This window comes from Rhinatrema bivittatum, chromosome 8 (assembly GCF_901001135.1).
Source record: "Rhinatrema bivittatum chromosome 8, aRhiBiv1.1, whole genome shotgun sequence".
In the NCBI taxonomy this organism is placed as follows: domain Eukaryota; kingdom Metazoa; phylum Chordata; class Amphibia; order Gymnophiona; family Rhinatrematidae; genus Rhinatrema; species Rhinatrema bivittatum.
Window position 1 is genome coordinate 69,694,659 of NC_042622.1, and position 27,417 is coordinate 69,722,075.

The 27,417-nt window shown below is 43.6% G+C and overlaps 1 protein-coding gene across 4 annotated transcripts in view; it reads left to right on the forward strand.

Annotated features, from left to right (window-relative positions):
- CHD6 (chromodomain helicase DNA binding protein 6) overlaps window positions 1–27,417 on the forward strand; it is a 586,770-nt gene that overhangs the window by 437,327 nt on the left and 122,026 nt on the right. For all 4 annotated transcript variants that reach the window (XM_029614845.1, XM_029614844.1, XM_029614846.1 and 1 more), the window contains 3 exons: window positions 2,508–2,571; window positions 13,762–13,819; window positions 20,764–20,980. In XM_029614845.1, the coding sequence (XP_029470705.1) occupies window positions 2,508–2,571; window positions 13,762–13,819; window positions 20,764–20,980 (339 nt within the window). The remainder of the gene's footprint in view (window positions 1–2,507; window positions 2,572–13,761; window positions 13,820–20,763; window positions 20,981–27,417) is intronic.

Sequence of the window (27,417 nt, forward strand, 5' to 3'; positions counted from 1 at the left end):
CAGTCTTCTATTCCGCTTCATTTTTCAGCTATGCTCCAGTCGTCCACCTTTCACTGTGCAAGCCATCAGCCTTGTCTCAAACCATCAGCCTTGGCTTTGCCAAATCTTCAGTCTCAGCCTTATCTTCACATAGGCTCTCAGACCCTGCCATAACCTAGCCCATGCCAAGATTCGCTCAGCCACCGTCGGTGTGGGCCTTGGGACACAGCCCTTGAGATTGCACCATGGCAAAAGGGGTTCACGCATACATGGTTCCCAACAGTTTGCTGAAGCCATGAGCTTGGTGAATGCGTCCCAGTGACACACCATCACTGCCCTGATCACCCAGATGTAGGAGCAAAAAAACAGAATTGATTGGTCTCCTGCAGCAGTTCATGCCACAGGCCCAACAGCAACTCGATCAAGTGAAAGACTCATTACAGCATCTGGGCATAATATAAGTTCAATGTCCAGCATCATAAAGGGTGCAGAGGATTCCTTAATATGTGCAAGATGTAATTTGAGTTACAGCCAGCTTGTTTTTTCTCTGACCGTGTCAAGTTTTCTCACTTGAGCCTCTTCCTTGTGGGAACAAGATGATTTGCTTCTCAGGAATTTGGACAATATCATTCATCAATTCTGACTGATCTTTGATCAACCTGGGCGCGTCACGTCCGCTGCCACAGAACTCCTTCATATTCATCAAGGCAATTGTTCTGTTGGCGAATGTGGTAGAATTCTGTACCTTAGCTTCCAAACTTGGTTGGAGCAAAGATAGCCAAACCGCCATTTTTTGGCAGGGATTATCTGAGAGAATAAAAGACGAACTTGCAGCTTGGAACTTTCTTCCGTCCCTCAAAGCACTCATTGCCTTGTCTATTCATATTGACCTGAGATTCTAGGAAGAGGCTCGTAAAAAAAAGAACTCCCAGCTGACCTCACTCGTGATTCCCAGACCTCCAAATCTTTTGCAACCAAACCTAGAACAACCGAAGGTGGCCGCCTTTGAAGAACCCAGGCAATTGGGTAATACCCGTCTTTCGTTTGATGAGAAACAAAAGGCAAAGATCGCAAAATCTCAGTCTCTACTATGCCACACAAGATCATTTTGTCCGTCAGTGTCCCCTGAGACCGGAAAACTCTATAAAGAGAAGTCTCGTCGGGAAGGTAGCCTTGCACTCAGTTCAGACCCCAAGGCCTTAGTAGACTCCGGAGCTGGAGATAAATTTATCCAAGAGTCACTGCTACGTCAGCTTGGTTGCCTTACTACTTGTACTCGGACTATCCTGCTGAGTCTCCATCAACCATCTATTGACTGGAATTCCATACAGATTGACCAATGGGGTCTGTCCTCCCGAGAGTTTTATATCATTTCAACCTTGTCTCTGGGCACTTCACTTTGAACTTCCTTGTCCAAAGAGCCAGCATTGTTGCTTCCTGATCCAATGTGAATCCTGAATGGTGGTATTCTCCTGCCAAAGAATTCTTGTTTATCGATCAGGACCAGCCACAGTCTTCATTTAAGCCTCCAGTCTTATCTTCCTCCAAGCCTTCAACCTTGAATGGTATTCCAGTTCAGCCCCAAAACCAAAAAAATTCTGGATCCTGCGTCTGGACCACCAAGGCCCCAGTTGGTAAAGATATACCTTCGTTTCCTTGGAAGCTGCAGAAAAAAGGTTTGAGGAGGAGGGTACTGTTAGGTTTACCACTCGTGGGGCAGCCCCGCGAGTGGCTCTACTCACTCTGACACTGACCAGATGCTGCTGCTCCATGCGGCAGAGGGAAGCCACTGATACTGCTCCTAGGTGCTTTGCAAGATACTATTTCCTTTAAAGGACCTGTGGCGGAAAAAGCCGCAGCACCCTCGGATGATGTCATTCCTGCCTGTCCTATAAAAGAGCTTTTCTGATACCCTAGCATTGCTTCAGGAGGAAGGTCGCCTGGTTCTGTTCCCTCCTCATTCCAGTCTTGCTTTTGCCACTTCCTGCTCCAGTTTCCAGCTTGTGTCTGTCTTCAGCCTGGTTCCCATCTTCAGCCTCTGCCTGGCTCCTGTCTTCACCTTCTGACTGGTTCCCGTCAGCAGTCTTCTGTTCCACTTCAGTCTTCAGCTGTGCTCCAATCATCTGCCTCACATTGTGCAAGCCATCAGACTTGTTTCAAGCCGTCGGCCTTGTTTCAAGCCATCAGTCTTGCCTTTGCTAAGTCTTAAATCTCAGCCTGATCTTTGCATAGACTCTCAGACCCTGTCATAGCCTGGCCTGTGCCAAGATTTGCTCACCCACCGTGCGCGTGGGCCTTGGGACCCAGCCCTTGAAGTTGCGCCATGGCAAAAGAGACCCCCGCATACGAGGTTCCCAACAATTAATTTGATGCTCCATTAAATAAACATGCTTGTTTGAATGGCTGTGTCTGTTTTGTGTTGCAGATTACTAGAAAATCACTGCTTTAACTTTGGATTTTGGAGGGATCAATGCAGTTTTCCTATCATCTGGTTCTGTTTTTGACATTTTTTTCTTTTGTATTTTTAGAGGTAATATGAACAAAAATGGGAACAATGAAGAAAAATCAGAAGGGATAGGGGAACAACAAGAGGTGAGTGGGATGGGGAAAAATGTGATGTATTCTATTCAGTCCAGTCTGCTCCTCTTACAGAACAATCTATTTGAAGCTCCTGAGCACAGGATGCTCAGGTGGCTTTTCCTGTCCACTTCTTCCTTTAGATAGTCTGGTACTATCAGTTCTACACTAGTATGCTAGAAACCGCACTTCTCAGGTAATACAAGATTTTGCCTTGCCTTTTTGTCAAAAATTGAAATGCTTTTTCTGAAATTTGGCAGAGGAGTGCAAGCTGGCAATCCTTTTGGCCTGCCAAGTTTCAGTACAATTAGTTCATCTATTTTTTAGGTAGATGAGGATCAATAAATAGAAAATGTAAAAATGGCACATTTCCAAAATGAATTTTTGTATTTGTTCATGTAGAGAGAGATACTGACAATATTAGTAACTTATCCACTATGGAAAACTACAGTATAAGTTTACTTTTGTTGTCAAAGGTACTAATGGAATCTTGAACCATTTAAGACTCCAGCAAAAGAGAACTCACATTCTGATTTTCAGGGGTAGATATTCAAAACTGTATATTTTAATAAGTTAGCCAGATAAGACTTATCCGACTAACTTACATGGGATATTAAGCAGCATGGCTATTCCCATGAAAAAGCGCTAGTTAGTCCGGCTGATCACAGCTGGATATTCAGTGGCTGCCACTTAGGCGGATAAATCTTTTCTTAACTGGCTAAGTAGTGCTAAATATCTGTCTCTCAGAGTTTAGCAAATAGTCATTTAGGAAGAAGAGAGAGAGAAGTAAAATTATGTAGGACAAAGAAGAACAAAATATAGAGCTGTATAGGAGGAAGAAAGGAAGAGGTAGAGCCATGTGGGGAAAAGAGGAAAAAATAGGGCCATATAAGAAGAATAGAGGAAGAAATAAATTGTAAGTCTCTTTTTTTTTACTCACCAGTTTTCTTCTGCTTCTTTTGGGCTTCCAGCTCAATCAGATCCAGGGCTGAGATCTTGACACCATGAATCTTCATTTGCAATTACCCAGGCATCCCTTTTCTCCATCCTCAACCCCTCAAAGATACTTAGTCTAGTCCTGCTTATTGCAGCAGCAGTCCTAGAGTCGGAGTCATGTACCAGGGCACCTTCCAGAAATTCATTTGAATGCCTTTTTCTCCATGGACAAACAGGACAATAATCAGCCATACAAGTGGGTGATGTCATCCAATGACGCAGAGATGGAAAATTTCTCTCAGAGCCAAGAAGGTTTTTTGAGCATTTGTGGGTATTCCCATGCAGCACCTTGAGTCTCCTCAAACTTCTTCCACTTGTGTGAAAGGATGCATTGTGCTCTTTCTGTCTTCAAGCCGCTCGTTGAAGCTTTTTATGTGTTTATTTTTGCATCTGTATCGACAAGCAGGCATGAATTAGCCATAACACATGGGTATTGTTATCTGATGGTGCCAACATGGACCCAGCTTTCAGTGCTTACTAAAAACTTTACTGAGCATGCATGCACATGGCCTCGTAAGCCACTCAGTCTTTCTTCATCAGAGCTACTGTGTGGATATTTCCCTGTCTCTCTCTCATATTTTATTTAAATTTTGGGCCTACTTTGCCTCGTTGCCTCTCTTCTTTTTTGTCACTGCCTCGGCATCACCTCAACAGAACTTTTCAGTTCTAAATTTTAAAAAAATAAATAAATTGGAACAAAATCAAACTATGGAATAGCCCGAGGCTAAGAAATCCAAGGTCAGCAGGTTCAGGGTCTACATCTGTAGGTGCCAGATGTCCATCACCAAGGTGCATGTTGTGTGTTGTTGTTGTTGTTGGGCCCAAATCACCACTCCTCCAACTGCTTCTGGTATGGTTATATGTCCTTTAGGGCTCGGCAACATCATGCCTGGAAGATGGAACCACTGAGAAAGACACCCGGCAAGTAGGCGTCCAAAGCCTTAGAGTGAGGCTGAGCATTGGAGCCACTCTTTGACCAGGTGTGAGGAGTCATCAAGCTCTCATCATAAGAAAATGAGGTGGGAGAGTTCCCCTACACCACCATTTCTGCAGTCTTGGAAAAGTCCTCCCTCTCCCCCCATGGTGCCAGTTCCCAAATTTGTCAAGAGTTGAGCACAGTACAGAAGTCTGTGGTGCCAGTGGAGGTGCTGAGAAGATTGCCTAAGTGGAATGAGGGACTTCCTCCAGGGCAATTTCCCTTGTCACCTAAGTGAAAATTAGTGCCATCGATGAAGGACTCCTCCAACGTGGTGCTCCCTTCAATACCAAAACAAATAATATCCTTGTCAGTGCAGGTATCGTCATCTCTCATGATGCAGAGGACATCCCTGATATCAACTGTTTTACCTGGATTGGATGCCATTGGTTTCATCAGTGCAGTGTACACACAAAGCAGCATCACTCTTGTCACGGCAGAGTACTTTGGTGTGGAAACCTATGAGTGTCTCATGCTGAGATGGGGCAGGAGGAGAATGGCGGGGATCAGCCAGTGGGGTCAACAGGGGAGTGTCTCGGAACCGGCTGCAGCCCAGCGGTGGCAGCTGTTCTAGCACGAAGTTCTTCATTGCCTTTTCCAGGGGCCATTAGTGAGGATGAATGCACCTGGGTCTTGGAAGAGGATATCTCTCTTCCAACTCTAGCATGGAGGGTTCCTCAGTCAGTGGAAACCCAGCTGTTGGAGCTGGTAAAGATTTTGTTTGACTCCTTAAGCCCTATAGACAGAAGAGAGCATGCTCCTGTGCAAGATGGAGGAGATATTTCCACACAGTGGGGCTGCTCAAAGTTCCCTATAGAAACATATGTCCCCTCAAGGGCTTCCCACATTGGGCATGATTTCTCACCATGAAGTAGTGGATTCTCCTCCAGGCAATTCTCTCTATGAGTCCGAGGTTGAAGATGGTGGTTTAGCTCACCCAACGTTTCTACCAGACTTTTCTCTCTTGGACCAGCAGAGGTGCCCACCTCCTCATTGTAAATCTGCCTCAGCATCACCCCGTAGTCGGGGAAGGAGAAAGAAGATTGTATAGTGATTTCTTCATACCCCCTTCAGGTATTGCCTCAGTATACTTTTTCTGAGGAGGACCTCTGCTATTCACGATTTCTGGTTAAACGGGCAAAGATGCTGTCTATAGACTTCAAAAATGAAAAAGACCTGAGAATGGATGTCTTCAGGCTCCTTCAGTTTCTTCAACTTCTAGCATAGTCTGCAGCTATTCTGGTGTACAAGCTCCTAAAGATATGCAGATGAGATTGTGGCAAATGCCTAATTTATGACGCCCCATGTCCCACGACCCACAAAATAGATCTGAAGTACGGGGTGCAGGCTTCCCCAGGATTTGTGATAGTCCAGCTACTGCACCACTCCATAGTGGTAGAGACAATGTTGAACTAGCCTAAGCATATTCAAGATCACTCCACTAGGCCCCCTGGAAAAATCTGAAGGACACCTTTGGGAAGATGGTCTTCCAGAGATTCATGCTGAACTCCTGGATCGCAGCCTGTAAGCTGTACATGGTACAATTTTTGCACGAATGCATACAAAAGTTAAAGCCTTTGCTGGATTTGTCCAACATGGAATAAGCACGCTTCCGTTGTGCAGTGGTGGAGGAGTGTGAAAAATATTTGATTTGCTTCATTTACAAAGCCTTTGATACTATTTCCAGGACCTTGGCCATGACCATTTGATCTCAAGGGCTTGCATACTTGAGAGCGAGTGGTCTTAAGGTGGATGTGCACAACCACCTTGCAGATTTATTCAGTACAGGAGACAACTTATTTGGCAACAAGGTGGAAAGACAGTGGCTTTGATCAAGGAGATCAGTCCACCCTGCAGTCTTTAGCAGCAGGAGTGTACTAGACTGCTCCAACTTACCACCAGTACTTCTCTTTCAAACGTCCATTCTTCAAAAGATGCCTCTTCTATTCTTTTCAGTGCCATTTGATCCCGCACACTCTTCCACAGGAGCAGTAATCTGCCAGGGGGCAGCAGAGGGAAAGGTGTCAACTGTGAAGGCCCTGCAGCAGTTGTAGCCTAAGCCCAGGACCAGTTTTTAACATCTGTGAGCCTTTCCTTCCCATGTTCAGTGGGGGAAAGGATGTAGTTCTTCCTCCTGGAATGGCGTTGGATCACCAGGGACTGGTGGATCCTACAAATTGTGGAATATAGCTACTGCTTATGTCTCTTGCCTTCCTCTGACCCAACAAACTGCAGTCTTCAGCGGTGGTTCTTCTCAACCTGCCCAATTACAGCTGGAATTGGAGTTGCTCTTTTAGCAGCGAGTGATCAAGCCTGTCCTTTCTCATGGAAGATTGTAAGAGTGCGTAGGAAACAGCATAAGCAGTGGCAAGTTAGATATAAGGCACGTCAAAAGAGAATTAAAAAAAAAATTGCCAAAGAGATAAAAACTTGAAATAAAAACTTCAAGTATATTCAAAGTAAGAAACCAGGGATGGATTTGGTTGAACCATTAGATGACTAAGGGATAAAAGGCCATAACAAAAAAATCTAAATTAATTCTTTGCTTTGGTTTTCATTAAACAAAGATGTCATGGAATTACCTACATCAGTTACATTCTTTGAGGGTGGTGATTCAGAGGAACTGAATCAAATCATGATGAACCAGAAAGATGTAATAGAGCAAATCCAAGTGTAACAAATCATCAGAGCCGACTGCAGAATTATTACTAGTGATCTCTAATTTCCAGTGGCTTTCATCAGTGCCTTCAAGGGATTCAGTGAATCCCAGCCCTGGACCTTTTTTTGAGGGAGGGGAATTTTTTTTTTCAGCTGCAGATCTGTATGGCCAATAGAAACTGCGGCCTGTAGCTGCCTGCAGGCTACACCTCAGAGGGAGCCAGGAAAAAGAAGGTTCGGGCAGAGCAGGTAGGCGGCCTTGGGTAGGACTAATCGCGGGGACTGGATGCAGGCAAGTGGCAGCTCAGGCACTGATTGAAGCAGCAGCACAACATGAGGTAGAAGGCAAGACTTTGCTTCGGCTGGAAGGAAGGTCCCACTTTCTAACCCACGTGAAAAACAGGCAGGCAGGGAGACATCTTCAAACTCAGAGCTAGTTTCTATGCCCATGTGGATCCAAGGGCAGGCAGTAGAGGATAAGTAAATGCTGTGTAGCTAATTTTTCTAGCATCTCAGTGCCAGTGTTTGAGATGAGCTGAGAAAATTTTCAGTGAGCAAGGAGAAGAGAGGGAGGGGAGGCTGGAGAACAAGACAACTAGAGAATGGGAGTGGGGAGGGGCTGGGAAGAAAGACTGTTGGGGACTGGGGGGAGAGGGGGGAGATGGGGCTGGAGAACAAGACTGCTGGAGACTGGGGAGGGGTCTAGGTGGGGAGAAAGGGCTAGGGAACATGACTACTTGAGGTCTGTGTGGAGAGATGGGACTGGGGAGCGTGACTGGGGGGGTCTTGTAGGGGAGGAGCTGCAGATAAAGACTACTAGGGGCTGGGTGAGGAGAGAATGAAGAGCATGACTTCTGGGGACTGTAGGGTCTGGGTGGGGAGAGGGGACTGGGGAGCATGACTACTGGGAACTGGGGGATCTGGGTGGAGAGGGGGCTAGCGAACATGACTACTGGGGTCTAGATGGGGAGAGGGTCTGGAGAGCATGACTAGGGGGTCTGGGAGAGGGGAGGGACTGTGAAACAAGATTGCTGTGGACTGGGTGAGGAGAGGGGACCAAGCAGCATGGGGGGAGAAGGGACTGGGGAGTATAACTGCTGGGAACTGGGGGATCTGGGTTGGGAGTGGGGGCTAGGGAACATGGCTACTGAGGATATGGGTGGCAAGAGGACTGGGGAGTATGACTCCTGGGGAATGGGGAGAGGAACTGGGGAGCATGATTGGGGATCTTGGGGGAGAGGAGAGGACATGTGGAAAAAGACTGCTGGTGGCTGGAGGCTGGGGGATTCTGGGTGGGGAGGGGACTGAGCATATCTTCTGGGGGGATCAGAAGGGAGATGGGGCTGAGGAGCAAACTGGGGGGTCTGATTGAGGAAAGGAGGCTGGGAAGTAAGACTGCTGTGTACTGGGGGTTCTAAATGAGGCTGGGAGCAAGACTGCTGGGGACTGGGTGGGGGAGAGGAGTTTTGGAGCATGTGTATGGGAGTCAGGGAATGGGGTGCGCTGGGAGAACATTTGTGCGTGTATGAGACAGAAAGAGGGAAGGAGTGTGAGTGAAATCACGTGAGTGCGTGTGTGAGAGAGGATAAATTTTGTGTAGCTCCCTTCCCTCAATCTATGACAATCTCAGGGTGACTGGGAATCAAAAAATCCCATGTATGGCAAGCAGGAGATCTTTTTTAATTCTTTTAAAAGTTTCATTATTGGATGATATTTGATGCATCTGTTCTTTTAAAATATGATATTGATGTTTTGGGAAATCTATAAACATGTTTATAAGGTTTAAATTATTGAATGTTCTATTCATCAGCTGTCTTGAAATATTTATTCTTTTTAGTATACTTTTACTATTATGATTGATGTTTTATATTTCTTGATTTTATGGTTGGTCGGTCTTCTAGTGTGACCAAGGGGAAGCATTCTGCTAGTGAGTTGTTTCTGAGTAGGGGGTCTATAACAGTCTGGCTTGTTCTGTTTTCATTAGGAGGTGTATTGGTTTTTTAGGGCCTGTTATAATATTTGTAGGACTGCTCTTTCCTGGGTATGGTGGTAACTGATTGAGCCCTGGGAATTAGTGTTGTTTTGATATGGCAGATTTGTTTCTTGGAGGTAAGCTGTAGTCTTGGCAGCCTGGGATAACTTTTATTGGACTATGTTAAAGTATTTATCCAAAAATAATGCATGTGAGCTATTGAAACCATGTAGGACCTGTTTTGTGAATGTCTCTGATCTGACATCTAAAGAAGGGGGATCTATGTAATTTTAAAAGCTTTTTTACAATATTTTTAGATACATGTATTTTTATTTTATAGATATTTTTAGGTGTTCTGACATGTTCTGTTTTCCTAATAGGTATATGTTATGGTTATTGATGTTTGGGTGGATCCTTGGACACTGTGGCAGCTGACCACGCCCACGGAGGGCAGTCCCATGAGGGACCACAGTGTCAGGCTAGACTCTGGATGCACAAACACAGATTGAATCTTTATTTAAACAGTTTTGGAAACCACCAGAGGTGGCAGTAGTGAGTAGTAGAGGTTGAGCCCGGCTGGGCGCTGGAACAGGACGCTGGAACAGCGAATCCTCTGCTTGGCTGTGCTGTAGTGGAAAGAGACTGAGAGTTATGAATACACAGTGAGAAACATACAAAGTCCCAGACAGGGAGAGCAGGCCCTCGAGGAGCGAGTACCTGATCCCTTAGAGTAGAGAAACTCAGTGGTATTGTACTCACACAGCAATTCCATTAGATGAGAGGTCTGGCACTGGAACAGAGGGCAGGCCCTCAAGGAGCGAGTACCTGGTTCCAGGGAAGCAGTACTGTGGAATAGGTGGTAGTTGTACTCCCAGATGGAAACTGTTAGTGAAGTCTTCCAAGTAGAAAGGGTTGTAGATGCAGGCAGCGACTCAGGGAACATGGGCCCTCGAGGAGCGAGAACCGGTTTCCTGATAGCACCTGAAAGAAGCAGAAGAGGCCCCCAAGGAGTGGGTACCCCGTTGGCAATAAGAGTTCCAGATAACGCTGGAGTGGCAGAGTAGCTTCGGTACGGAGAGCAAATCCCATCCGTAGTGTTCCGAGAAGTTGCTAACTCGATTAGCTAGCAAACGTTGTAGGCTTAAATATCCGGGCAGCATGACGTCATCTCAGGGGGACGCCCCTGAGGTTCGCGCCAACGAGGAAATAAAGATGAGGGCGGCGTGCGCCCTATAGTACCTGGGAAGAGCATGGCGGGAAGCAGCACCAAAGCCGGTCCAGGGACACCGGAGAGGTCGGCAGACCGACGCCGCAGCAGCCAGTAGTCCGAGGTGAGCGGGAGGAACCGCAAGAAGAGTGAGGTAGGCGGGGCGAAGCCATCGCAGACCGACTGTCGCAACAGTATATTGGTATTTAGGGCCTGGTGTAATATTTGCAGTGTTGTCTTTTCATAAATAGGGTTGTTGTTGCTTGAGCACTGTTTTGGTTTGCGAAGTTTACTATATTGTAATTCCTTATTCATGCCTTTCTGAGAGCTAAGTCCACATCTAATACATGTTAAAATGGCCCTATAGCCACTTCTTATGTGTCTTGGGTAGAAGGGGTTGAGGGTGTGAGACTGCAGAAGAATTGAGGAAAGGGGTGTGAGAGGGGAGAGGAGAGGGAACTGAACAAGCAAGACTGCTGTTGACTCGGGGTTTGGGGAAGTGAGTCTGAATCCCCTGCTATAAATGTAACAGCACGCCACTGTTAACTTCTCATTCAGATCAGATATAATTGAGTTTTAGAGGGTGACCAACACAACAGTCTTTTTTTTTTTTTTTAAAAGGCTCCAGAGGTGATCTGGGAAACTACAGATTGGTGAACTGAATGTCAGTACCAGGCAACATGGGAGTAACTGTTCTGAAAAATAAAGTTGCTGACGATATGGATAGGCACAGATGAATGAAGCAAAGCCAACATGGATTTAGCAAAAGGAAGCCTTATTTTACTAAATTTTTACATTTTGTTGAAGGGATTAACAAACTGGACAAGGGTGAGTTAGCTGATATAGGGGCGGATTTTGAAAGGGTTACGCGAGTAACCCTTGAAAAACGGCCCTGCACGCGCTGAGCCTATTTTGCATAGGCTCGGAGGCGCGTGCAAGCCCCGGGACGTGCGTATGTCCCGGGGCTTGCAAAAATGGGCGGGGCAGGGCCGCGGTCCGGGGCGTGGTGGCAGTCTGGGGGCGTGGCCGAGTGCCCCGACACAACGGCCTGTGTCACGGCCTGCCGCGCTGGCAGACAGCCGGCGTGCTCAAGTTACACTGCCAGAGACAGGCGTAACGCAACAAAATAAGGTAGGGGGGTGATTTAGGTAGGGCTGGGGGGTGGGTTAGAAGGGAGGGAAAGGTGGGGGGGAACAAAAAAAAAGTTCCCTCCAAGGCCGCTCCAATTTCGGAGCGGCCTTGGAGGGAACGGGGAAAGCCATCGGGCCTCCCCTAGGGCTCGGCGCACGCAAGGTGCACATGTGTACACCCCACGCGTAATTTTAAAAATCTGCCCTATACTGTATCTGGTCAGAGGTAGAGTGTGGTCGCTCAGTCCAGCGGGTGCTCCAGTTTCTGGGGGCGCTGGGCTGGGTGACGAACCTCGCAAAGAGTCATCTGAAGCAGACTCAATCCTGGAAATATCTAGGGGCTCGCTTTGATACCCGTCTGGGGAAGCTGTTCCTGGCTTCGGAGAGTGTCCTCAAGCTGCAGAGTCAGGTTCTTTGTTTGCAGAGCTTGGCGATGCCCAAGGTCTGGGATTACCTACTGGTCCTGGGATCCATGGCTTCTACGCTGGATTTAGTGCCATGGCCTTTTGCTCACACGCGTCCTTTGCAGGTGGCACTGTTATCCAGCTGGAACCCGCTGTCAGAGGAATTTCAGCTTCTGTTGCCAGAGGAGGCTAGCTCCAGTCTCTTGTAGTGGCTGTCACAGCACAATCTTGAGAAGGGAATGGATCTGGAAATGCCCGACTGGGTACTTGTAACCATGGATGCCAGCCTCTATGGTTGGGGGGCAATTTGTCTTGGGAAATCTGCCTAGAGTCAGTGGTCGCCAGAGGAGGCTGCTTGGTTGATCAATCGACGGGAAACCAGAGCAGTGCGTAAGGCTTTGTTGGTGTTCCTTTCGCTTGTTCGAGGCGTGCCCAAATGTACGCTCGTCCGTATGTTTTAAAATCTGCCCCAATGTGTTGGACCAAGAGATGTTATATGGAACAAGGAATTGAATGTCTATGCCTAGTCTAGCTAAAAGGTGACAGAGTGGGAGTAAGTAGATATTGAACAAGAAAGCAGAAAGTGAGGAGCCTTGAGAGAGACCAAAGGGGATAGTGTCACTAATCAGAATGATATGGACCAATATTAACTTGCTAGGGACAATTGGACGAAAATGAGGTAAATCATTTGAGGATGATATCATTAATGCCAAGGGATTATAAGCCTGTAAGGAGAATTTCTTGGTCCAGGGTATCGAAAGTGGCTGAAATAGCAAGAAGAACAAGAATGTAATTGGTATTGGAGTCAAACCCCAAAGAATAGTATCAAATGAAGAAAGAAGTGTTTTGCTACTATGGTCTTTCCTAAAGCCATGTTGACTTGGGTGAAAGATGGTATTCTCATTAATGTAGTCAGCTAGCTGGTGGAGTACTACAGATTCTATAATATTGGCCAGTGAAGTTAGGGAGGCAATGGGACGGAAATTGCTGATGACAATAGGAGCCATGTGCACACCATTTTCCTGAGCTATGGGATTACTGGGACCCTGGGTATAGCCAGTTAATTGACCTGTTCCTCTGGAATTGCCATACTTAGCCAAATGTTCATTGTCTGATAGGCTTTCTGCCCATATTTTTTTTTTTTTATTTCAGCTTGCTTAGCCTTGTTTTCTCTGGCTAATTAAAGGCTACCAGATGGCTCAAGGTAATCAGGGGCAGCCTGAACAAGATATAGCAGATTTTTGTTTTTCAATTCTTACTTGTTTTGAAAAATTAAATTGGAATAAAACAGGCCAGGAGAACCATTTGTGTGAATGTGGAGAAACAAACTGTGGAGGTTCAAAGATTCCAGTTGTACATACAGGAGTTGAAATACCCAGTGCCTGTTTGCTGGAGGTTTAAATGGTACCACTGCTTACGTGGTAGTCAGCACCCTGCAGAGATAAATGAAACAGGCAGCAATTGCAGCCTGCCGCTAGGTTATTCTTTCCTCATTTCATCAATCAATTGTACTGTTAGTGTCACACATTACATACTGGTATCTGATTGGTCCATAAAATCGGTTCTTAAGTGCATGTGTGTGCATGGTTTCCTGTGATGTGACCGGTCAAATGTAGTATATATGATGTCATATGTGACTCAAATCTGCTGCTCCGAGGAAAGCTGATTAACGAATATATAAAAGCATATCAAAAGAAGAATGTGAAGTTATCTACAGGGTGAGTATTGTATGAACATGAAATCCTGCACAGTACATGGCGTTGTCACTGAAATCCTCTGTATAGGTCATTGCAGACTGCTTGTGACTGTGTGTACCACCAAAACTATCTGTGATAAAACTCAATAGAGAATTTATTTTTCAGGAAGAAAATCCAACTCCATGTAATGAAACAGACGTGAAGAAAGAAGACAACTGTACAGGTGAGAATATATCCTGTGATAGTGGCGTTACTTTAATGTTTAAGATTGACCCCTAGTTTTATATTCTTATGCCTCCTCTGTCTCCCTCAGCTGACACTGGATAGTTGTGATTAATCCAGGAATGGAGAGGAGTCTTCCCTGAAATTAGGTTTTGCAGGTCTGCTCATGAGCCTTTGTGGTTATCTTGCAGAGTGTAGTGATCATTGTTGGTTGGTTTTGGATAATCCTTTCATTAAAAAAAAATATTGAGGAAATGGTATACATCCTTTAGGAACAATTTTCCAGTATTTATAAAGAGACAGGAAAGTTTCCTTTAATAATGTGGATGGTCAGTAAGTCCTACAGCTCTTTTTTAATATATGCAGTATATCTATATGTATATATAGTAAACAAATCTAGCACAGATAAATATATTGCTGGGAGGAATGTAAAATATATAAGCACAAAAAACAATAACCTTCCTCTCTTGTTCAATATTAAAGGAATTTTGAAACTCCTCTTTTCAAGGTTTCAAAAATAATTTTTTTTTACAATACTAAACAATTTATGAAACACGCATCACATGGTTTAAAAACAGCATATCATATTTCTTAACACAATTTATACATAAGGCAAATCGTACATAACACATCAATAAACCATTCACTCACCAATTCATACCATACAGTAAAAACATATCAATTGGAGGAAATTACTTGGCAAGCAGCAGATATATTTAACATTCATAAAGTACCATTCAATAACTCATAAATTTACATTTGTAACAGACCAGAAAATTCCTGTTGTGCTAATCTCATACATTCAAATCCTCTCTATGCGCACATGGTTAAATGTTAATGTAACACAAGCAGAAGTTCTAATGGCCACCTATTAGCATTGAACAAGTCCAGAACACCGATTCTAAATTTTAAATGCTCCTAGAAATCCAGAGTTAGTGCTCTTCCAACAAAAATTGCTGCTGCCTCAGCAGTTACCAGATCTTTAGTAGTATCCTTAGTATCTTTCCAGTATTTGTAAAGTTTGGAGAGACCCAAACAAAGCCCTCTCACGGGCTTCCTCAAGGGAAAAATACAATTTTCAATTATAACTTCACGAGCTTGGTGGAAAGATGTGTTCAAACTAAATTTCACCCAAGCCGGGTCCCATTTCCAACTGCATCTCATATCGGACATTCACAGCCCATTAGTAATTAAGGTGTGCACTGTCACTACAAATCAATAAGACATCATTTCACAAATCATCCTTGTACAGTTATCTCACATTTGAAAAAATAAATATTTAGTATATCAGTTCATCTGCAAATATATACAAACTTTGTAACAGAATGCCTGTTTCACTCATATCTATCAAACTCACATGAAACACTAAATTCTTACCAAACACTAAATTCTTACCAAACACTATCACACGGATTTTTAACCCCCGGGTATACCTTATCACATCCATAACTTATTTCATTCGATGGGAAACTGCTGCAAAATGGCAATCTACGTCCGTATAGCCTGACAGGAAGTACCGTTATTTATACCCCTAAGGCCTACTGAATACTAAAACTTTATTGATCCTTCAGTAGAAGGACTCCCACTCAATAGCCTGATTTAACCCAATAGGATACTTGGTATGCCATTTAAAAATATAAACTTGCTCCTTGCACCACAGAAAGGATGACATAACCTCTCCCTTTGTCATGGTTAAGCACATCTTTCCACCAAGCTCGTGGAGTTATAGTTGAAAATTGGTTTTTTCCCCTTGAGGAAGCTCGTGAGAGGGTGAAACAGGCCTTTTTGGGGGTGTCTCCAAACTTTAAAAATACTGGAGAGATACTCCTAAAGATCTGGTAACTTCTGAGGCAGATACTCCTAAAGATCTGGTAACTTCTGAGGCAGCAACAATTTTTGTTGAACAGCAACAACTCAGAACAGCTGAGAGGACATGGCGCAAATACCAATCCCCCGCAACTAAAACATTATACTACCAACAAATGCATAAATATAGAAATTCCATCCTCCAGATTAAACGTAATTACTATGCTAAAAAAATACATGGTATGCAATATAACCCTAAGGCCCTATTCACCATGGTTGCGGACCTCACCTCTCCTACCCTCAAACAACTACCTGCTAATCCCTCTAAAAATCGTTGCAATGAATTAGCACAATTTTTCAAAAACAAGGTCTCCTCCATCACTGCACAATTTTCACAGAATAACAGCAATATCTGTCTGCCCACCATCAACTCTCCAGTCTCCCTCTCATCTTTTGACTCTTCATCCTCTCTTGAAGTACAAAACATCCTTAAAAAATTAAAACCATCATCTCATCCCTCCGAAACCATCCACACTAAACTCCTGCTAGCTATCCCCGAGGTGATTGCCAAACCCCTCTCAAATATCCTTAATTGTTCCCTAGAGCATGGCACAGTCCGTAATGTTCTTAAACAAGCAGTAGTAAAACCCCTACTCAAAAAAACCCAATCTTGACCCAGACACCTTATCCAATTACAGACCTGTCTCTAACCTACCCCTCCTAGCTAAAGTTATTGAAAAAGTTGTCAACTCCCGTCTCTCCGATCACCTGGAACAAAACAACATTCTCCCATCTACACAACACGGTTTCAGAAAGCACTTAAGTACTGAAACCCTGCTGCTCTCCCTACACGATACCCTCATTAAAGGAACCGACTCAGGTACCTCTTATCTTATTGCCATGCTTGACATCTCGGCGGCATTCGACACAGTCAATCACGATGTCCTCCTCAACATCCTCAGGAGTATCGGGATCACTGGCAATGCCCTATCCTGGATACGATCATATCTCCAGGATCGCCTTTTCACTGTATTAGTAGATAACAATGAATCTGACCCCATCAATCTCCCCCAAGGTGTTCCCCAAGGTTCCTCCCTCTCCTCTACCCTATTTAATATATACATGCTTCCCCTCACTACCCTCCTCACTAACCTCCACATCAAGCATTTCATTTATGCCGACGATGTGCAGCTCATCTTCCCATTCTCTGACTCTCTCCATACTGCTCTGCTTAACTGGGAAGCCTGTCTTTCCTCTATCAACAAATTACTAAATGACATGCAACTAGCTCTAAATCCCAGCAAGACTGAACTCTTAATCATATCTAATAGGCCACCGCTCCCAGACATCCCACCTGCATACTCATCCACATCTTTCCCATCACACGTTCGCAACCTTGGTGTCCTTATTGATAACCATCTTACTTTCAAACCCTTCATCAAATCTATCATCAAAGAATGCTATTTTAAGCTCCAAACCATAAAAAAACTCAGACCACTGCTACACTTTTCTGATTTCCGCACTGTACTCCAGTCTATCATTTTATCTAAGGTAGACTATTGTAATGCACTCTTTCTAGGCATTCCCGCCACATATACCAAACCCTTACAACTACTACAAAACGCTGCCGCTAGGATACTATCAAATTAAAAAAAAAGAGATCACATCACCCCCACACTTATCGAACTTCATTGGCTCCCTATACACTCCCGAATTCTCTATAAAGCCCTTTCCATCATCCACAAAAGTCTGTTGAACTCTAACCTCAATTGGATTAACCCCCCACTCCTCCCCCGTACCTCGAATAGACCCACACGTACAGCCCTCCAAGGAACCCTACGTGCCCAACCCATCAAATTTTTCAAATTATCATCTACTATAAGCAGAGCTTTCTCTCTCGCTGGCCCCTCCATATGGAACTCCCTGCCTCCCGATATACGCCTGGAAACATACACACCCACTTTCAAGAAAAAACTGAAAACATGGCTCTTCCAGCAAGCTTACCACACATCACCTGCCATTACATAAACCCCCACTGTTTAACTAAAAATTGAGTAACTAAGAATTTGCTACATGACTAGGAATCTACTCCTCGGAATACGTCTCATGCCCATCGATTTTGTACTTTGACTCGGCTACTTATGTAATTAGCTTTTGTAAATAGTTGTGATTTTGCTGATTTTGCTGTATCTATTTATTGATATCACGGACGCTGCGCAGCATAGTCAGCTCTATACCCTATCCCAGTTTTAACCTCCTTGTTCTCAGTTACATGTAAGGGCCCTGCCCAAAAGTTAACCTGTTTTTTTCAATGTTATATGTAAGGGTTCTGCCCATTTGTTCCTTTTTAACTGTAAACCGATGCGATGTGTAAACGGTCATCGGTATAAAAGAAACTTTAAATAAATAAAAAAAATAAAATAAATTTCCAGGAACATTTAAAATTTAGAATCGGTGTTCTGGACTTATTCAATGCTAATAGGTGGCCTTTAGAACTTATGTTTGTGTTACATTAACATTTAATCATGTGTACATAGAGAGGATTTGAATGTATGAGATTAGCAGAATAGGAGTTTTCTGGTCTGTTACAGGTGTAAATTTATGAGCTATTGAATGGTACTTGATGAATGTTTAAATATATCTGCTGTTTGCCTTGTAATTTGCTCCAATAGATATGTTTTTATTGTATGGTATGAATTGGTGAGTGAATGGTTTATTGATAATTGTGTTATGTACAATCTGCCTTATATATAAATTGTGTTAAGAAATATGATATACTGACTTTTTTAAACCATGTGATCCGTGTTTCATAAATTGTTTAGTATTGTAAAATAAGAATTATTTTTATAGCCTTGAAAATAGAAGTTTCAAAATTCTTTAATATTGAATGAGGGAGAAAGGTTATTGTTTTTTGTGTGTGTATATCTATATATATATGGTCCATATTCAGAAGTGTCACAAATATTCAGCACAGTGCTGCCAATTAGGCGTTCCACTAAACATAGCTGAATATACATCCAGCTAACATAAAGAATGCTCTCCAGCATGACCAGATCTAACCAAATAAGTTATCCTGATAACTTTGAATATCAGAGTTAGCCAGCTAACTTAACTTCAGCCCAGAACGTCTACAAAATCCCTGTAAATTATTCAGATTACTATTTAGTTGGATAATATGCCATTTAAAATGCAGCTGGCAGCATCCCTCAGTCACCTTGTAGTGGTTGGATGTGGATTTTGTATGCAGAGATACAGCTTCAGTTTTCTTTTTCTTTTTCTGATTTCTTCTTTTCCTTAAATGTATTTTTTATATTAAAGAACTATTTCATCATTGCCTGCCAGATATTCCCTGTAGATGTACAGCATTATGTGTCCTTATGAGTTAAATAAATATTTCACTTATTCTTTCCTACATTTTGAAGTCTTGTGGACAAAGTACAATTTGCTTCCCAGCAATGTGCCAATAGCCCTAACTTGGGAACAGCAAGAGAAGGAAACCTGAGATCATGACCCACAAATACAGAAAGAGCTGTTGTAACCTACCTTGAATTATAGATAACATGGGCTATACATTTTAAAAATGAATGAACAAAGAATGTTTTAAAGAGATTTTTATTTTGTAAGTATGCATGACAATAAAAAAAATAAAGCAGGGGAGAAGTAGGGAGAACATCTGAACTTTCAAAACCATTCTACTGAAGTATAGCTTTAAATCTTTTATTTTTGCTTTTTTTTTTTTTTAAGAGAAAAGCTCAGTGTTAGATCCTCTGTGGGAATCAGCAGGGAGTTGGAGAGACAGTCAGCTAATATAGGCACTTTGATCATAACAGGGGATTGGGGACTGTTGGGTACTCAGAGCCCAGAATGGAATTAGAGATGCTATGGGAAGAGAGTTGGGAGGGGGGAAAGACCTGAAGCACTCTGTTAGAGCCCAACAGATATGCACAGATTTTGTAAGCAGTCTGTTAGGGCCCTTCGGGAGATTAGCAACACTCAGGACTATAGATACTTTGATAGGACTCAACAAAGGATTAAAAAGATGCTCTGGAAGGTGAGCATGGGACAGAGATTGTGGAAACTCAGATAAGAGTCCAGCTGATATGCACAGAGATTATAGACCGCCTGATATGGCCCAGCAGGGAATTGAAAATATTTGAACTGTAAACACTTGGATAAAGTCCAGTGTATTATACCACTTCCCTTGACTCATTGTATTCCTGTGTGCATGAAAGCATGCATGCATCCATGCAATTTTTTTGGGGGGGGGGGGGGAGGTGGGATTTTATTGACCAATTTTCCATCATTTGGTCAATATCAGGTCCAGGATCACACTACAGGAAGAAATAATTTATTAAAACTTCCAGGCTTTTTACTTAATCAAAAAGAAGAGCACAGCTGACTCAGTGGCTCAGTGGTAATGCTGTGCACAACCGTGCACAATGTCTGGGTTTGATACTCAAGTTTGGCTTCTGCTGTCCAGGCTGGCTGTGAAGGTAGGGTTTACAGGTCCTAGGGGGAGGGGAACTCTGTCATTGCACAACAGAGACATCTATTGTCAGGACTCAGGATGTATGTCCAAATTTATTGTTTCACTTTTATATACATGCTTGTTTTTTTATTGATGTATAATTTATGGATGTATCTCTTTTACCCTGCCCTAAATTATGGAAGGACAGGTAATAAATATTTTAAGTAAATATATACACCATTCTGGAAGGAGCCATGGTCTCTGAATACTAGTGAAGGACTGTCGCTGTGATGGCTGAGTTAGATTGAGGGAAGCTCTAAAATGGGGAAAAATATAGGTAGTTGTAAGTGAAGACTCATGATGATATACCCCTGTAGAGGCAAATTCCAGCTGAGCTGAAAACCCAGGGAAATAGAAGGAAAAAACTGGGTCAAAAAAATGAACAAAATGAAGGCACAAGGGCTTCAGGACTCTGAGCTTCCCAACATTTGTCCTAACATGTGGTGTTGCATCAGGACCAGAATTCAGTGAAGCCCTGAGCATTAGTTAATAGGCAGTAAAATTAAACTCTGGCATTGAGAGAGAGAGGCCCACATTTATAGCTAAAAAATGACCAGTTGTATGTTGCTGTTTCTGGCATGCAATACTAATGTTCACCATGATATTTGAAGCCCAGGATGGTTCGGACCCAGACAGGTTCTGCTGGCCAGTCTCCTCAGCCCTGACAGCAAGGCTGCGACGCTTGATCACGGTGTACCAACGATGCAATCGCAAAGAGCTTCCTCGAGCAGAGCTGTTAATACCCAGTAACCATGGATACTGGCTCCAGGAGGAAATGTACCGCAGGGCAACTGACATTGATCCTATTGTGAAGGAAATGCAGAAAAGGTACATATATATTTCACTAGTAAATGTGGTGCTTATCAAGGGCTCTGGATTGACAGCACTGAAATTCAGTTTTCCATTTATCCATAGAAGAGGTACAGCATGAGGAACAACAGTGCATACTTCTCTCACACACACTGCCCCAACATGTAACAAGTACAGCACAAACAGCAGCGGTGAAAGCTTCCTCGTTCCCCTGTTACCCCCACATAAACACTCACTGTCCCAGAGCTGGAGAAACAGAAGGAACAAAAATAAGGCAAAAGTAGGGCAATAAAGAGTGCAGGAGTAGGAGTAATTTGAAAAGAATGCATAGGAGTAAGAAGCATTGAATAGGTGAGAAAGCAATTAGGAAGAGGGGGACTGAAGTAAGGCGTGATGAGAGCAAGAGAAAGATGGAGTAAAAAAAAAAGGAAAAAAGTACATGTAGGAGTATGGATCACTCAGAGATGAAGGAGGGTGGGAATAAGGCATGATGAGACATTGAGAGAGAAAGTGGAGTGTAGGAATATAGAGTGATGAGAAGAGGATGGAGTGGTAGGCTAAATCTCTATCAGGAATTTTTTTTTTTACCACTGGGCTTCTTTTTCCCCAATGCTAGAAAACCAATACAAGAATTAAATGACAGTAAAGAACTACTTAATACTAATGATATGATTATAATATGGTGCGCTCAGCAGAGCACGCAGTTTTACACACAGTTGTGTGCAGACTTTACTCCCGATGCAGCAAGGAGATTTCTATGCAGAAAATGTGTGCATAGAACTACGCACTGCTTAGCCCCTTCACGTTGAAATCCCATGCAAATGAAGGCATCAGCTATTATCCTCTCCCCTGCCAATGTAGAGAGATACACTGGCTTAATTCATGTCTTCTTAGCACTGGAAAATTTTACTCCTGGTCTAAGGTGGAATAAAGTTTCCAATGCTAGCATTCTGTGGGCAAAAGCAAGAGTTTCATTGCTGGGAACTGTAGTCAGTATTTTATGTGCAGAAAACATGCTTTGTACACAAAAAGCATATTTTCTGCACATAAAATATATGTACAAAAATATTTTTCTTAGCATACCAATACACATAGTGGGGTTTTCCTGTCGATAAGCAGGCTGAATTAGCCATGCTGTCTAGGATGTCCTCAAGACGGCCCCTAGACGAGCTTCTCTCCAAGTATACAAAGCTTTGACTCTTTGCGCCTGCATGGTTCTTCCTGCGCGATTATTAGTATTCTTCAGTCTTTTTTCTTCCGTGCTGCTAGCTGCTTTCCCTTCTCTCCTTTCCCCTCAACATCTTTCACCCAGGTGAAACCCCACATCAGCACTTTTAAGTGCTATCATGGCTCCCAAATTTCCAGGATTCAAATACTGCCAGTGTGTCAAAGTTATGTCCATAACCGATGGGCATAGCTATTGCTCTCTCTGCCTCGGCCCGGACCATGATCAGTCCAGTTGCAGGGACTGCGGGAAGCTGTCGCCCAGAGCCCAAAGGCAACGGGCTCAGAAGATCACAAAATTGAGGAAGGAGGAAGATACAAGATCAGTGGAATGTTGAGGAACAGCAGTGGACTATCAATCGATTGGAAGCACATGCAGTTTGCTTGACATTCATATGGTTCACGGACTGGCTGGTAGATCAAACGGATTAAATAATGTCAGACAATGCTACAACAGTCACCTACATAAATCATCAGGTGGAACCAGGAGCCAATAGGTGTCAGTGGAGACAGATGTGGACAGATCAATATCTTCAGGAGATATTTGCCTCCCAATTTGCTGAGAAGGACAATGTGAAGTCAACTTTCTCAGCAGTCAAGTCTTGGACCCAGGAGAGTGGGAGCTGGCAGACAAGAACTTTCGACTCATAGTAATTTGTTGGGGTCAGCCATATCTGAACTTAATGGCAAGCTCCAACATTGCAAAGGTACCATGGTTCTACAGTTGCAGAAGGGATCAAAGAGTGCTGGAAATTGATGCTCTCGTCCAGGTGTGAGCACAGAGCAAGGTTTTATATGGTTTCCTGTCCTGGCCAATGAGTGTCAGAGTAATTCAGAAGATTCCGAGTCAGTCCAAGACCATACTTCTAGAGACTCTGGACTGGACCCAGAGGCCGTGATACACCGATCTTCCTGCCACTCAGGAAGAATCTGTTGCATCAGCGGCCGATACTGCACAATGATCCAGATCTGTTTTGTCTTATGGTTTTGCCCGTGAAAGGGCTCGGTTACTGAAGCATGGTTATTCTTTGGCGGTGATTTCCACATTGCTTCGCACCAATACGTTTTCTACCTCTCTGGCTTATAATAGGGTTTAGAGAGTTTTTGAGAGCTGGAATGGGGTATGATGTTCTCACCCTCTTCAAGTTGAAATTCCACTAATATTGGAGTTTTTACAGGAAGGTTTGGTTAAAGGCTTGGCCTTGAACACTCTGAAGATTACAGGTAGCAGATCTCACTTGCTATAGGGGGCGGATCAATGGTAGACCCTTGTCTTCCCATCCAGATGTGCCCAGATTCTTGAAAGGAGTCAAACATCTATGTCCTCCCTTGCGTCTACTATTGCCTCTTTGGGTCCTTAATCTGGTTTTGCATTTTTGGTGGGTCCTACATTTCAGCTGCTATGTGATCTCTCCTTGCAGCTGCTGACCTTTAAAACATTATTTCTGGTGACTGTTTGGCACAGCGGTTCTCCGAGCTATAGGCTCTTTCTTATCATGAGTCATTTCTACGAATAATTCTGGGGGCAGTACCTTCTTTTTTACCTAAAGTGGTTTTGGAGTTTCATTTGACTCTGTCTATTTCCCTGCCCACAGTGGACAGGGATAGAAATGAGAGGGATTATCGGTTGTTGCATGCTTTGGATGTCAAACATCATCTGGTGCGGTACTTGAAGATTACTCGCTCCTTGAGGAAGTCAGATTTGACTGTTTGTGCTCCATGGTGGAGGTAAACAAGGGGACTCAACGTAGCGGGCAAAGATAGCCTGTTGGGTTAAAGAGGTAATCATTGCTGCTTGTATGGATGCAAATGTGCCATTACTTAGGTCAAGGCACATTCTACTAGAGCTTAGGCAGTCTCATGGGCAGAGATTCAGTTGTTGTCTCCTGTCGAGATTTGCTGGGCAGCGAAGTGGTCGTCCTCACATACTTTCTCCAAGCATTACACTTGGATGTTAGGCTCAAGAGAATGTGGCTTTCGCACATGTGGTGTTGATGGCAGCCTCTTGCCCTTTTCAGGAGTAGATTGGTACATCCCACTGTTGTGGATTGGCCTGCCTGAATGCAGAGGAAGACGAAATTACTACTTACCTGATAATTTCCTTTCCTCTAAGGAAGGCAGGCCAAACCACAAATCACCCTGGGCTGCCTAGTTGCTTTTAGTTTGTCGTTTATTTGTGGATGATGCAGAGTGTTATTTCTTTTGATTCATTTGAAGCACTGGTAAGTGTGATAATCAGCCCCTGAGATCACTTGATGTTACATTTTTCCTGAGCTCAGTGCTTCCCAGTTGTCCACAATTTGGCTTTTCTAGAGATATTTGTAGGCTACAGTTTGACACACAAACTAATTTTTTAAACTCCCGATGCAATATGCTAATGGCATGTAATATGCATCAGGAGTTAAAAAAAAAAAAAAAGGCGCACATAAAAAAAACATGATTTATGAGCATAAATCATGTTTTATGTGCAGAAAACATGATTTGTGCTCATAAATCTTTTTTCTATGCAATAAGCCTTGTCTTTGCACACATTTCTGGTTTGTGCACCTTTTTAAATTCCTAATACATTAGCATGCCATTAGCTTGTGTGTTAAAATACTGCACTGAATTTCAGCTTACAGTTTAAATGTTCAGCTAATCACAGTAGCCCCTTTATAAGCTGTTTTACATAAGACTCATAAACTGAGTTAACACAACTGAAAGCAATCCTCATGCAAAGTTTCTCACCAATGTCAGATTTTTGCATGTGGTCCCTGAAAAGGCCAGTTCTTGGATGCCATGACCAGTTTGCAATGACTTACTTCTATATCTTTTTATCATTTAGGACCCATTGCAATAGGTGTGCATTAAAACTGTGCTGAAATTCTGCATAGGAGTTTATTCATAATTACATGAAAAACATTACATCTACTCCATCTTTTTTTATGGAACTCACACTGGAAAAATTTGCTATCCAGCTGGAGTCTCTTATCTTCCATTTCACCATACCGGAAAGTTCTGGATATTCAGTGTGAAAAATATAAAAACCTTCCATCTCTTCTAAAGATATACCTTTATCATTAGAGCCCCTTATTGATTACTTAGTATTCTTCATATTTAGACGATTGGCTAATATCGAGCAAATTCTCAGAAGAAGCAAAGTGGATCATATCCTAGGCAATCCATAAACTGCAACAAATCTCATTCCATACCAGCTCATTAACTGGAATTCATAGGAGCACATTTGGACACACACAAGGGAAAAGCATTTCTTCCTCGTCAAAGGATGAGCAGCCTAACTCACGAAGTCCACTTTTTGTCCAACAGATTATCCATATCAGCCAGGATTTTCCTGGTAATGTTGGGCCACATGGCAGATACAGTCCATTTTACACCTTTGCCCATTTGAGAGACGCAATGGGATTTGATACATTATTGGAACCAGCGTTTACAGCCAATATCTCTCTAAAACTATTACCCATTCCTTCAGTTGATGGACTCAACCATCCTATTGCTTTTCTGTCAACACTTTCACCCATCACAGACATCAAATAATAACTATGGATGCCAATCTCAACATAGTCCATTCAGGAGAAAAGTTTTCATATAAACTGCTCTCTTAGTCTTCGAAATGTGGTTGACTCGAATGGTGGTTCAAATCCCAATGGACAATATAGTAGCAATGTATTTTCCAAGGACAAGCAGGATGGCAATCCTCACAAATGGATGACATCATCCAATGGAGCCCAGTCCAAACGTTTGTCAAAGTTTCTAGAACTTTGTGTCTCATTGAGCATGTCCAGCATATCTACATACCATGTGTCATGCGAGAGCCCCTTCGGTCTCTTCTTTTTCACAGAGCCCACCGGTCATGGTTCCTCGCTCTTCTGCTACTAGGCCTCTGTTTTTGGAGCTTTAGATAACTGGTTCATTTGTTCCAGGGTCTTACGATCTCCCGGTAGATTTATCATTTGGTTTTTGTAAGTTTCATTTCCATCTCGGTGCTAGATTTGTATGCCACTGGCACCTGATAGACGTTAATTCCTGTGTTGCCATCAAGTTTGACTTTATCTCCTTTTTTTTCCAATTTGTCTAGCAGGTTCCAGTGATTCCTTCAGTGTGCTAGGGTTATGTATATCACTGATCCTCATGATAGATGTATTTTGTGCCTGGGGGCATTGTATGACATCCAGAGGTGTTGCTTGTGTGTGACAGTGATCATGAAGGTACGACAGTCTTAACTGGAACTGATGGAGAAGCACCTCCAATACCAGCAAACCAATCCACCGGCATCAGTCATCGACATCAAAGGACCCCAAGGCTACACCGGGTGAGGAGAATGCATCGGGAGAGTGTTCTGTTCCCTTGATGTTATGTATCAATCATGCCCCTCACCTGGCTCTTTCTGATTGAAGAAGGCAAAGGGTTCTGTCTCCTCAACAACAGCATTGAGGATTTCCAATGCTGGGCATCGGGGAAGATCTTGGAAGCACCAACATCAGTCTCCATCAGTGTGTGATGCCGGGAATGGGGATAATCTGGCTGTGGCTGCAAACTCCCCAAAGCAATCCCATGGCGAGGAAAGTTCATCCTCATTGATGGCTCAGGGTCCGCACTAGTCTCCAAAGGTCCAGGTGTCTGCCACCAATACACCTCTCAGTTTCCAGGAAGATATGGCAACCCCGCCTGCCTCCCAGTAGGGTATTTGCATTGGCTATCTTCGAGGAGGTGTTGGACAAGGAGATCCAGCAGACCTTGGACAATGCTCTGCGAGGCCTCAGAGCTCCAGCATTGAATGCATCGGGACTGCTATGGGCCAAAGTTGAACCACTGCTCGAGTTCCTTCAGCTGCCTGGCAGCTTTGCTCTGGCATCTGTACCAGTATTGATAGCGGTTACCAGAGGGGGAATGGGATCAATGTACGCTGCCCCAATGGTAATCTCCAGTTTGTTGAGGGAGAACTTCCCTGGGATGCCGAAGTTCCCTGGGGTCTGAGCCTAAGCAGCCAAGGGCCCCTTCCTCTAAGGCCTTGGATGCGGATCGGGCACTGTTGGCATCCTCACCACTGGCCTATTAGTCAGGGTCAGATTCTTTCTCCTGGGAATACAGCTATAAAACTGATGATGCTTCTGAAGAGGCGTCATCAATGGGTCTCTCTTCTGACCCCACTCCTCCCCCAGAGAGAAGAAAGTCCTTTCCTGAAGACCTCTCCTTCAGTGGATTTGTCCAGAGAATGGCAATTCCATTTACTT